The sequence below is a fragment of the Schistocerca serialis genome, chromosome 4 (assembly GCF_023864345.2).
Source record: "Schistocerca serialis cubense isolate TAMUIC-IGC-003099 chromosome 4, iqSchSeri2.2, whole genome shotgun sequence".
Lineage (NCBI taxonomy): Eukaryota > Metazoa > Arthropoda > Insecta > Orthoptera > Acrididae > Schistocerca > Schistocerca serialis.
The window spans coordinates 64,766,781-64,780,849 of NC_064641.1; the positions used below are offsets into that span (position 1 = coordinate 64,766,781).

Below are 14,069 nucleotides of genomic sequence, written 5' to 3' on the forward strand. Positions count from 1 at the left end.
AGAAACCATTACTACAGACCAAGGCCGTCAATTCGAGGCTGTCCTCTTCACAAAAATGTGCGAGCTTTTTGGCGTCGGCTGCATTCGCATGACAGCCTACTACCCCCAATCAAACGGCTTAGTGGAACGATGGCACTGCACATTAAAGACAGTGCTAATGTGCCACGAGGAACGGTGGTTACACACCCTCTCGTGGGTACTGCTAGGCCTCCGTTCTGTATATAAAAGTGACCTGCAGTGCTCGGTGGCTAAACTGCTCTATGGCAAGCCGTTGACCCTACCAATCGAATTTGTCGAGCCTTCACCGCTCCAAGATACCATCGAATACCCCCGTGCTAATCGAGAACATACGACAGACGATACGAGTGCAGAAAGCATCCGCTCCAAAAGCACACACTCTGCCTAAAACATTCGTGCACCAGCGGTTAGACACATGTGAAGCTGTGATGCTTAGGGACCATACAGTGCGCGCCGCCCAGCAACCCCCATACACTGACCCTTACAGAGTACTTAGGCACTCGTCTAATACTTTCGACATCTGTATCAAAGGCAAACTCTCGACAGTGTCAGTGCCTCAACTCAAGCCAGCGTGGGTCACTGCAGACGACAACACCTCCAGCGACCCGACACCACCGACCACGACGGATGACGACCTCCACACTGCCGCCTCCCCAATGGACGACACGCCTGCCTTGCCCCCTTCCTCAACGCCAGGAACCCTCACTGGGCAGAGTCCGGGGTCCACAAATGATTCTCTCTTAGTCATCTACGCTCCTCCCCGCTCCGCCGACAATGACATCTTCCAACTTTCCATTCTCCACTCCTCACCGATCCCCAATTCCTTAGATCCTTCCCTCATTCAATCTTTCATTGACGCCACGGGGACACTGTACGTGTTGTACCCTGTGTCTCCGTCTATTCCCCCCACACCCTCTGTCACCTCATGAACCGATCGCCGCATACTCCCACTGGTGTGGCACCATGATTACATTTTTCCATCCAAAAGGGCTCGAACCCCGGCCCCACCCCGCCCAGTTCTCCCTCCAGACGGCATGACACCTGCACCCTCCCCCCACAAGAACCAAAGCCTCGTGCTCCACACTGCTGAGGGGGGGGGCCTCTGTGACAACACTGACGTGCCATAACATCTCTGGCGTGCAAAAATACTCTGGGGGCCAAGGCGGCCATTATGTTCTGTCTATGTGATACTTTCGATGTGTAATGACGTATATCTGAAGTGTGACAATAAATGTGCTCATTGTTTTAACAAGTGGATCAACGGGGTGTTATTTATAACGATAAGGACCCAAAATCCCACAGATAACTCCCGTCTGTGTAGTTGAGAAAAGCTGGTGGTGGAGGAGAGGGTCCAGTTGGCCCGGGTTGTGAAGCAGCCTTTGACACCATGCATGTTACGTGCAGCTGCATGTTGTGCCATAGGTTGATCTACCACGGTCTTGACCACAGTTCAGCAGTGGCCATTGATACTGATGGACAGCTATTTGTTAGTATCTCAAATATAAAAAGCTGTGCAATCATTTCAGTAGAGCTTATATATGACATGGCTGCTTTCACAGGTGGGCCAGCCACTGATGAGGTAGGATAAGAATGTGACAGGACTGGCACGGAAAGGGCTGGGCGGGTGGATTGGGCAGGTCTTGCAACTGCGTCTTCCAGAGGAATATGACCCCTGTGGCAAGGGGTTGGGATTGGGGGTGGCACAGGGATAGACTAGGTTGTTGTGGAGGTTGGTTGGGTGATGGAACCCTGCTTTAGGACGGGTGGGAAGGATTTTGGGTAGGATGTCCCTCATTTCAGGTAATCAGAGATCTGACAAATGATATGATTTAGTTGTTCCAGTCTGGTGTAGTACTGGGGGCACTTCTTTGTAGCTGATTCTTGGGGGTGGGAGGATTGGAACACAACCTATGACCAGCTTAGAGAAATAAGTGGTGACACTTTCTGCAGGACCAGACCATCATTTTGCAGGACAATGCTCAAGCACGTACAGTGCAAACTGTTACTGATTTGTTTGATTGATGGGGCTGCTAAGTGCTATATGACCTACTGCACTCCCCTGACTTAAGCCCTCATGAGTTATCTAGATTTCTAAATGGAAGGAAACACTTCGCATTTGCTTCAGAACTGCTACAAATTCGTCAGGCAATAGACAGCGCCGCTCGAACTGTCAACACAAATGGCACTTCTAAGAGTATCCTACGACTTCCACATCACAGGCAACAGGCTATACACAATGCTGGTGACTATTTTGAAAGTCAGTAAAACTTTGAAACACATATCTATTTTGTGTGAGCTGTAAATAAATAGTTGCCACTATTAAAAAGTTCCAACCCTCATATTTATTTTCAGGGGCATTTTAGTTATGGATTAAAGAACATTTTATGGAGTTAAAAAATGAGAGGAACTGTATGTAGTTACAACAGAAAACCCAGCTTTATCTGATCTAAGTGAATCTGAAGACTCTGAATACAAAGTTTTGGCAAAGTTAGTGATGATGATCCAGACTATTTTCGAGAATACAGATCTCGATTCCATAAGCTACTGATACGAGAAACCTATTCTGATTCAGGAAGTGAAATTGCAGAAACTGAGCACATAATGAGTCATCATCACTGAAGTGCTACTCAGGTGAAAAAGAAAATAACAAAGACAGTCACCTACATTTGGGTAACGCAGATCTAACTGTCAGAGCAGATGGTCTCTCTCCCATGTTTTATAATGAATACAATAGACCTGTGAATTATTTCAAAAGCGTCTTAAATTCGGAACTAATTAACAAAATGGTGCAAGAAATGAACTTATACTCTGTGCAATGAACCACCATATCAGTAAACACTAACCAAAGCGAAATGGAACAATTTTTCTGTTATGCATGGGTCTCGTTTCCATCCCTTCATACAGTGACTATTGGTCTCTATCAATGAATTGTGAAAAATTCGCCAATATTTTCAGTTTGGAGACCTTTCAGAAACTCCATCAATTCCTGCATTTTAGAAACAATAAAAATGCTGTGAACTCTTCTGACAGACTTTTCAAAATAAGATCTGTTCTTGAGTCAACTGTAGAGAACTTCTGTGGACAGCAACAAGAATCAGAATTTTCTGTAGTCGAGATGATGGTTCTGTATAAAGGTACAAGAGCAGCTAACTTGTTATAATACATTCAAAACAAGCCATACAAGTGGCGTTTTAAGACTTTTGTTTCTGCTGGTGTGTCTGGAGTTGTCTACTATTTTCTTCCCTATACTGGCAAGGGAATGATAACTGATCATCCTGATGATGAGAAAGTATTTGGAATCAGAGGACCAGTTGTGATTACACCTTTCAAAAGTATTCCAAGTTATATTTCTCCAATAATATACTTTGAAAATTTCTTTTGCAGCCTTGAACTTATAGTAAAAAAATCTAAACTTTGGCTCCATGGGTACTGTGAATAAATAACCATCCTCCAGAAGGAAGTGGAAAATGAAGTCTCATGCTTCTTGACAGAGTGTAGGGGAACAATGAGGGAGACCTGCTCCACTGTACTAGGCAAGGTCTTAATGGAGGTGGTTTGCTGTTGCCTTCCTCTGACCGTAATGGGGATGAATGATGATGATGAAGACGGCACAACACCCAGTCATCTCGGGGCAAGTGAAAATCCCTGACCCTGCTGGGAATCAAACCCAGGACCTTGTGCTCGGGAAGCGAGAGCGCTACCACGAGAACATGAGTGGCGGACATCCTCCAGAAGACTAGAAGAAAATACTGAAACAAAGATGAGGCAGCTATAACTATAGGAAGGACACTCACTTGGCCCTCATGTTGGTAATACAGGCAGACAATAAAGTTGTGACACTTGCAAGCTCATTTTGTGGTATCCGTCTACTCTCAGCAGTACTGCTTGTATGCTGATAGAGCTCTATACTGTACCGATGAAAACTGGTTGTTGGTACTGGGATTGTTCGGGTTTGTGCTAGACCTGAGTGTTGTAAATATCAAAGAGAATCTCGGGACAAGAAAACCTCACTGAAATCATTCAGGGCAGACATTGCTGCCAATGGTTTGACATTTGCAGGGAAAAGGATAGTAGGAAGGCCCTCACCACAAAAGAGGAACTGAGTGAGATGGTGAGTTGTTAGCATACTGGATTCGAATTCGGGAGGACAACAGTTCAAACCCACGTCCAGCCATTCTGATTTAGGTTTTCTGTGATTTCCCTAAATTGCTTCAGGCAAATGCCAGGATGGTTCCTTTGAAAGGGCACAGTAGACTTCCTTCCATAATTTGGTGGGACCAGTGACCTCACTGTTTGGTCCTCTCCCCCCAAATCAACCAACAAAAGAAGAAGAGGAAGCCAACAGTTCCAACTGTAGTACAAGGTGTTCGATATGATAATATGGAGCATTGGCCTATATATGGTCCCAAATATCGTAGTCCATCAGGATATTCTACAGTGCTATGTTCAAAATGCAATTTAGTATTGTGCTTTGTAACAAAGAGGAACTGTTTCAAATATTTCCATTGCAAGGACTAAAAGGGAAAGCAAAATAGTTCTATTATGTAGCAGGAATGTATAAAAGTGTTTATCAATTTAAATCATACACCTAGATTAAACCTTTTGCTTGATATTATGATTGGAAAACGCTTTTTTCTACAAAATGTATGTCTGTATAAAATAAGAATAAGTGTGATCTTACAAGCAACATTTCATAATTTTGGTAATTTTTATCAAAAAAATCTATAACAAACTGAATTGTATTTCTTTAAGCACAAAAATAGACAGAAGCACTGAAAAAAATTTTGTTCTCTCCATTTACCAAATAGAGGGTTAAGGCACAGAATGGGGCTGGATTTTAGCCAGGGAAAGGGTTACTTTTCTGAACTGGTGCAGGAAGATGGAGCAGTGGTCCATTTTGGCAGGGATGGCATTGGAGAAACAGTAATGATGCAGAAATGGGCAAATGAAGATGTTAGGTGTTTGTGAGGGGAGCCGGGGATAACAAAAAAATACCTACAGACACTCAAAGACATGAACAAATATGTAAAAAACATACAAACTCCATATTGCCACTCAAAATCACAGTTCTATTCCGGTCCGAGCTACTAAAGATGGCAGTCATATATATGCGAGGTGTTCTTGCTTGCGTGCATGTGTTCTTTTCTGAAGAAGGTTTTTGCTGAAAGCTATATGTGTAACAGTCCTTTCACTGTCAGTGTGTCACCTTTACGATGGGTAGTAACCTACCCTCTTTCTAATACTGTTAAACTTACATTTTTGTGATATTTAACGGTCAGAATGGTTTCCTTCAGATCAAATACTGAATGCAGGACGTTTTGGGAACAGAAGATGCTAGGAAAGCAAATGAGTTGTCAATAAAGTCATGCTTTCTGAAAACTAAAAAATTAAATAAATTTTGAATAGAATTATTCTAATATTTTGTGAAACGATTTGTCCAAAAGTAAGGAATATAATAAATTAGAGAAATATACATATCTTCATTATCCACCATAGTGGATTATGGATGAACAGATCCACATATTGTAATTACAATAAATAAATCAGCCTTGGGCTACATTTATTGTGTTACAAGTTTTAGTGTATGATTGACTTCAAGACTTCATGCCTCATTGTCAGATACTTCTTTGTACAGCATCTAATCAACGGTTACATGTTAATTTCACAGTTCACACAGGTTACCATCTGAAATACTGCAATCACACCCCACATTCACAAACACCATGCAAGTGAGTGCGAGAGACAATGCGTACATACACTGATGAGTGAAAACATTATGACCAGCTGCTTAATAGCTTGTTTGTCTGTCTTTAGAATTAAATACATCACTGATTCTGCATATCATGGATCCAACAGTTTGTTGGTAGGTTTGTGGAGCTATGTGGCATTAGATGTCTATGCACAGGTCAAGTAATTCATGTCAATAATGGGCCATTGGTTTGCGTATGCGGTGATGGCATCTGAAAGCAACCCAGATGGCTTCCGTAGGATTTGCGTCAGGCGAATTTGGTCACTGAGACACCAACATGAGTTCACTATAATGCTCTTCAAACCATGGCATCATGGATCTGGCTCTGATACAGGGACAACTATACTGCTGAAAGATGACATTGCCATTGGGAAAGACATCAAGCATGAAGGGATGCAGGTGGCTTGCAGCTGTCAGGTGTGTCTTCAATTACTACCACAGGTCCCATGCAGGCACCGAAGCATGTCTGCCATAGCATAATACTGCTCCCACTAGCCTGCGTCTGTTGTGTGCTGCCCTTCTTGAGCTGCTGTTCACCTCAGTGGCAGTGTTTGTGGAGACGACCATCAACCTAGTGTAGCAAAAATGTGATTCACTTGAAGAGCCAACACAGTTTCATTGATTGATGGTCAAATCCTGATGGTCCCATGCCCATTGCAATCACAACTGATTATGTCATTGGGTCAACATGTGAACACTTAGGGGTGGTCTGCTGTGCTCCGGAACTCTTGTGCATGCACCAGCATTGTGCTCTTTCAGCAGAGATGCCACAGATCACCATCTATCCTACTTTACAAAGCAGACAAGCTTCTGAACCACTTGGTTTGTGAAGAGTCATGGATGTCCAACGATTTAGCACCTAGTCATAGTTTCACTGCCCTTCTAGCTCTTTCTGTAGATGCTAGACGCTTTCAACAGTAGCAAGTGAACATTCGACCAGCTTCACCATTTTTGTGATACTCGTTCACAGGCTCTACATAATAATAATCTGACCTTTGTCAAAGTCATTTATTTCAATGAATTTCCCCCATTTGCAGCCCGTATCTTCACTAGGGTGATCCCTGGTCCATGTATGCTCCACTTTCATACTTTTGTTACCATGTCACGTGCACACAGTGCCACCAGGCGGTGTCCAGTGTTGTGGTGAGTAGTGGTCATGATGTGTTGTATCTTTCCCACCAGTGTAGTGTGACTGAATGGTGTTGCAGACAGTATTTCAGTTGACAACCTGTGTGAGTTGGGACATTAACACATAAGTGACTATTAGACATGTACAAAGGTGCATCTGAGTGTGAGACATGAAGTCTTGAAATTGATTATACAATAAAACTTGTAATAATATAACTGCATCTTGAAATTCTTTTATTAATTCTTATTAGATTACAGAAACATTTAACACACCTCTCAAACAATTCTCAAAATCATGTACAGCAAAAAATTGCATCAGACGTTGGTATAATCTGTTTTATTTCTTACTTTTAGACAATCACTTCACAAAACATTTGGCCATTTATTCGCAATTTTTTTTTATTCACTTGGATGCCAAAGAACTTCCCACATGGAGCCCCATGCAGTGTATGCCGTTGATACCTATTTCTGGTACTTGTAAGTAATTTTTATTAGCCTGGAATTTCATTATCTGAACTTATGTATGTTTATGAGTTAAATTGTTACCTGTGGACAACTTGTAAGGACATTCCATTATTTTTCTGGATGTGATTGGGTCCTTCCTCAGTATTCTTGGGTCATATCTGAGGTAAATCTTATGTACATCAAGACCACAATACTTCATCCTTGCAAGGATTTTTGTTTCACTAGTAGAATTTTGTGAGCTGCACATAGCCTATTTAAGATGACAGAAAAACCAATGGGGAAATTTTTCTTTACATCTATGAGAACTGAGTTTATGATATCATACATTGAGTTTTGAATAGTGAAGCCAAACTTAGCTGTTGTTGAAAACTTATTTTCAGAAAGACGGTTCAGTAATCAGTTGTAGGCTACCACTCAATTTTTTCTAAAAATATGGGAAGGAGGAAGATGGCTCTATAATTAGAGATCACTTTTTTATCTCCACCTTTTAAATGGGTGTTACTACTACAGCCTTTCAGGAAAAAACACTCAACTTGGTTACAAAGATAGGTAAGGGGGCCATTTCCAAGTTTGCAAAAGATTTCAGTAATTTGGCTGAAATACCATCATAGTCAGAAGAGATACTGTTTTCTTGTGATAAAATGATTTTTGTGGCTTCTCGGACAGATGATGTACCAAAACTAATGTCTAAGTAACTCTTATGGCTCTGCATTTGAAAGAGCTTTTTTGTCCATGTGTTTTCGATTACTATTCTGCTAAATGTGGCAGATGTAATTCAAAATCTGGGGAAAAGGTGTCTAATGTCAATGTTGGTTTGAACCATACAATCTGCTCATGTGTTCTGTTCATTCAGCCTCACTTCATTATCTGCAAGGTATGTGTGTGTCCTTGTAATTATTTTCCCCCATTTTGGTTTACATTGGTGTGCTTAAATGTGTGAGACTGAATGTACAGCATGAGTTTGCATTAATTAAACATTTATTTCTACCTCATAGACATTTAAGATATACATTTTATAATGCATGCTTTTTGCACTCTGTTTAGATTGTTCTTAGGGCACTGGGTTTTGAACCACAGAAGGAAGAACTTAGGAAGATGATTGCTGATGTTGACAAGGAGGGAACTGGTAAGTATTCTAATAATTTTTGTATACTCTCTATACTAATCAACCAACTTAGTGGCATAGTTAAATTGTCTAAGGCATAACATTCTTTAAGAAAACTCCATTTATTCCCATAAATTTTTTTTAAACATCCCAATAACTTTTAAGTAAAACTCAAGAGGTAGATACCAACAGATTTACTTATCCATTCATTCATCTTCTGTGAACCGCATCATTAGAAAAGTTGTATTAATATCTGATTACTGTTAAGTAGCTACATATTACCTGTGCTTGCTTACACTAAATTTTAGCTTATCTGAAACCACTATTTTAAAAAAAGACTTTGTTTCCAGAGTTATATGGGAATTGTGAATGAGGAGACTGAATGACAGTAAGCCTCCACATGAGTGTCAATATACCTTGTTTTCTAGTCATTTCGCCAGGTATATGTGGGAGGCAGTAACATGCTTCCTGACTCTTGTTGGGACATATGCTCTTGTAGCTGTAACAATAAACTTATCTTTGATGAACAATGCCTTCTTGTAAAGTCTGCTACTAGAGTTTGATGAGCATCTCCCAAACACCCTCAGCTTTGCTAAACAAGCTATCAACAAAATGTGCTGCAATACTTTTTATTGTGTTTATATCTTCCATTAAACACATCAGATAAGATTTCCAGACTGACGATCAGTACTCAAGACTCAATTGGATGAGTTTTGTAAGCCAAAAGACAGAGTTATGGGACAATATGGCCCCAATAGTAGGAATGGCAGAGGAGAGAGACTGACTGAGTTAAGCAATAAATTTCAGCTAGTAATAGCGAATACACTGTTCAAAAATCACAAGAGGAGGATGTATGCTTGGATAAGGCCCATAATTGGATTTCGTCATCATCAGATGGTGATTCTGAAATCAGTTGTTGGATTGTAAGGCATATCCAGGAGCAGATATAGGCCACAATTTAGAAATGATGAAGAGTAAACTAAAGTTTGACAGAACTGTCTGGAAGAATATATTTGAAAAGGAATTTGACTGCACTACAGACTTGTTTTTGCGATCAAGTTTAGATTAGACTGATTTATCGTGTAACCGAAGTTTAACGAGTTCCTTTTAGCACTCATGTGGATGACCTCACACTTTTCATTATTTAAGGTCAACTGCCAGTTTTTGCACCGTTCAGATATTTTTCTAAATAGTTTCGCAGTTTGTTTTGATCTTCTGATGACTTTATTAGTCGATAAACGACAGTGTCATCTGCAAACAACCGAAGGCGGCTACTCAGATTGTCTCCCAAATCGTTTATATAGATAAGGAACAGCAAAGGGCCTATAACACTACCTTGGGGAACGCCAGAAATCACTTTTGTTTTACTCGATGACTTTCCGTCAATTACTATGAACTCTCTGACAGGAAATCGCAAATCCAGTCACATAACTGAGATTATATTCCATAAGCACACAATTTCGCTACGAGCTGCTTGTGTGGTACAGTGTCAAAAGCCTTCCAAAAATCCAAGAATACAGAAGAAAGAAAAAGAAAACTGAGGATCAGTTAGATCTGTATCTACATCTACCCTGTACCCTGTACCACACTTAGTTGTTTCCTTTCCTGTTCCACTTGCTGATAGAGCGAGGGAAAAATTACTGTCTATACACCTCCATATGAGACCTAATTTCATGTATCTTATCTTCTTGGTCCATATGCATCAATAAATCTGTACCAAACTTTGGGTTTGCAGGCCTGGGTAACCAAGAAGGCTTCCTCTGGTACTTGATCATCGGGAGTATGTGGCTGAGGGACTGCGTCAGCTTTCAGACAACACCACATACAAAGTTTGCCAAGGTAATCCCATTCCTGATGTCCAGGCGGAGATTCAAGGAATCCTCAGAACCTTAGGCCCCCTACAAAACCTTTCACCTGACTCCATCAACCTCCTGACCCCACCGACACCCCGCACCCCTACCTTCTACCTTCTTCCTAAAATTCACAAACCCAATCATCCCGGCCGCCCCATTATAGCTGGTTACCAAGCCCCCACAGAACGTATCTCTGCCTACGTAGATCAACACCTTCAACCCATTACATGCAGTCTCCCATCCTTCATCAAAGACACCAACCACTTTCACGAATGCCTGGAATCCTTACCCAATCTGTTACCCCCGGAAACCATCCTTGTAACCATTGATGCCACTTCCTTATACACAAATATTCCGCATGTCCAGGGCCTCGCTGCGATGGAGCGCTTCCTTTCATGCCGATCACCTGCCACCCTACCTAAAACCTCTTTCGTCATTACCTTAGCCAGCTTCATCCTGACCCACAACTTCTTCGCTTTTGAAGGCCAGACATACCAACAATTAAAGGGAACAGCCATGGGTACCAGGATGGCCCCCTCGTACGCCAACCTATTCATGGGTCGCTTAGAGGAAGCTTTCTTGGTTACCCAGGCCTGCCAACCCAAAGTTTGGTACAGATTTATTGATGACATCTTCATGATCTGGACTCACAGTGAAGAAGAACTCCAGAATTTCCTCTCCAACCTCAACTGCTTTGGTTCCATCAGATTCACCTGGTCCTACTCTAAATCCCATGCCACTTTCCTTGACGTTGACCTCCATCTGTCCAATGGCCAGCTTCACACGTCCGTCCACATCAAACCCACCAACAAGCAACAGTACCTCCATTATGACAGCTGCCACCCATTCCACATCAAACGGTCCCTTCCCTACAGCCTAGGTCTTCGTGGCAAACGAATCTGCTCCAGTCTGTAATTCCTGAACCATTACACCAACAACCTGAAAACAGCTTTCGCATCCCACAACTACCCTCCCAACCTGGTACAGAAGCTAATAACCAGAGCCACTTCCTCATCCCCTCAAACCCAGAACCTCCCACAGAAGAACCCCAAAAGTGCCCCACTTGTGACAGGATACTTTCCGGGACTGGATTAGACTCCGAATGTGGCTCTCCAGCAGGGATACGACTTCCTCAAATCCTGCCCTGAAATGAGATCCATCCTTCACGAAATCCTCCCCACTCCACCAATAGTGTCTTTCCACCGTCCACCTAACCTTCATAACCTCTTAGTTCATCCCTATGAAATCCCCAAACCACCTTCCCTACCCTCTGGCTCCTACCCTTGTAAACGCTCCCAGTGTAAAACCTGTCCCATGCACCCTCCCACCACCACCTACTCCAGTCCTGTAACCCGGAAGGTGTACACGATCAAAGGCAGAGCCATGTGTGAAAGCACCCACGTGATTTACCAACTAACCTGCCTACACTGTGAAGCTTTCTGTGTGGGAATGACCAGCAACAAACTGTCCATTCGCATGAATGGACACAGGCAGACAGTGTATGTTGGTAATGTGGATCACCCTGTGGCTAAACATGCCTCGGTGCACGGCCAGCACATCTTGGCACAGTGTTACACCGTCCAGGTTATCTGGATACTTCCCACTAACACCAACCTGTCAGAACTCCAGAGATGGGAACTTGCCCTTCAGTATATCCTCTCTTCTCGTTACCCGACAGGCCTCAACCTCCGCTAATTTCAAGTTGCCGCCGCTCATACCTCACCTGTCATTCAACAACATCTTTGCCTCTGTACTTCCACCTCGACTGACATCTCTGCCCAAACTCTTTGCCTTTACAAATGTCTGCTTGTGTCTGTGTATGTGCGGATGGATATGTGTGTGTGTGCGAGTGTATACCTGTCCTTTTTTCCCCCTAAGGTAAGTCTTTCCGCTCCCGGAATGGAATGACTCCTTACCCTCTCCCTTAAAACCCACGTCCTTTCGTCTTTCCCTCTCCTTACCTCTTTCCTGATGAAGCAACTGTTGGTTGTGAAAGCTTGAATTTTGTGTGAATGTTTGTGTTTGTTTGTGTATCTATCAACCTGCCAACACTTTCGTTTGGTAAGTCACATCATCTTTGTTTTTAGATCATTTACATACATAGAAAGTAGCAACAGTCCTATCATACCTCCCTGGGGCATTCCTGACATTACCCCAGTCTCCGATGAACTCTCGCCACCGAGGAAAACATACTGGATTCTATTACTTAAGAAGTCTTAGAACCAGTCACATATGTGGGAGCCTATTCTGCGTGCAAGTACCTTTGTTAGCAGTCTGCAGTGGGGTACCATGTTGAATGTTGTTTGGAAATCTACAAATAAGGACTCAGCCTGTTGCCCTTCATCCTTAGTACACAGTATATCATGTGACAAAAGAGCAAGCTGGGTTCTGCACGAGCAATGCTTTCTAAAGGCCTGTTGATTCGTGGTTCATCTGTTGGAAATTTATTATATTTGAACTCAGAATATGCTTTAGGATTCTGTGGCAAACTGATGATAAGGATATTGGTCTGTAATTTTGTGGGTCTGTTCTTTTACCCTTCTTATACACAGGAGTCACCTGTGCTTTTTTCCAGTCGCTTTAGCACTTTGCACTGGTCGAGAGATTCACGATAAATGCAAACTAACTAAGGGACCAGTGACACAGAGTACTGTTTGTAAAACTGAATTTGGATTCCATGCAGACCTGACAACTTATTAGTTTTCAACTTTTTCAGTTGTTTCTCTATGCCAGGGATGCTTATTGCTATGTCATCCATATGGGACTCTGTGCAACAGTCAGATGATGGCTTGTCTGTATGATTCTCGGGCGTGAACAATTTCTTAAATGTGGGATTTAAAACTTCGGCCTTCATTTTGCTATCTTCTGCTGCCAAACCAGATTTGTCAATGAGTGACTGAATGGAAGCCTTAGACACACTTAAAGATTTTACATAGGACCAGAATTTTGTCAGGTTCTCTGCCAGCTCTTTAGCCAAGGTGTGACAGTGGTAGCTGCTGTATGCTTCGCTCACAGATCTTTTCACAGACGCATGAATCTCTACTAATCTTTGCCCATTACCCTTTGTGCATCCACTTTTGAACCAAGAGTGCAACAGCCTTGCTTCCTCGGTATATTCCAAATTTTGTTATTAGACCTCAGTGGGTCTTTTGCATCCTTAATCCACTTACTAGGCACATATTCATCCAGAGTACGATTTATAATCTGTTTAAACTTTGCTCATAATTACTCTATGGCTATCATTCTGGAACTAAATGACTGCAGTTCATTGTCTAAGGGAGATGCTAACAGCTGATTACCTACTCTTTCTAGCAGAGACTCTCCTAGACCTCTTGACTGATTTTTTACCTTTTGCAATCACCGTTGCCATGATGACATCATGAGCACTAATCCCCAGCATTATACTGATGCCATCGATAAGGTCTGGCCTGTTTGTAGCTGCATGGCCCACGATACTTCCACTGTGTGTTGGCTGCCAAACTAGCTGCTCAAGACAATTTTCAGAAAATGAATTAAAAGTACTTCACAAAATTTTCTGTCTGTACCTCCTGCAATTAATCCATATATGTCCCAATCTACACTTGGTAGGTTAAAGTCACCACCAACTAGTACTGCATGACCTGGGTATTTATGCACAGCTGCCCACAGACTTTAAAAAAATTGAATGACTCTAGAACTGTCACAGCGGAGTTGGGTGATTAGTAAAAACATTCAACCATTAACTTGGCTTCACCTAGACCCGTATGTGGGA

At 42.2% G+C, this 14,069-nt stretch overlaps 1 protein-coding gene across 2 annotated transcripts in view; it reads left to right on the forward strand.

Moving 5' to 3' along the window:
* The window catches only part of LOC126474937 (centrin-1-like), a 141,278-nt gene that overhangs the window by 96,133 nt on the left and 31,076 nt on the right, over nt 1–14,069 (forward strand). For both annotated transcript variants that reach the window (XM_050102453.1, XM_050102452.1), the window contains exon 3: nt 8,405–8,486. In XM_050102453.1, the coding sequence (XP_049958410.1) occupies nt 8,405–8,486 (82 nt within the window). The remainder of the gene's footprint in view (nt 1–8,404; nt 8,487–14,069) is intronic.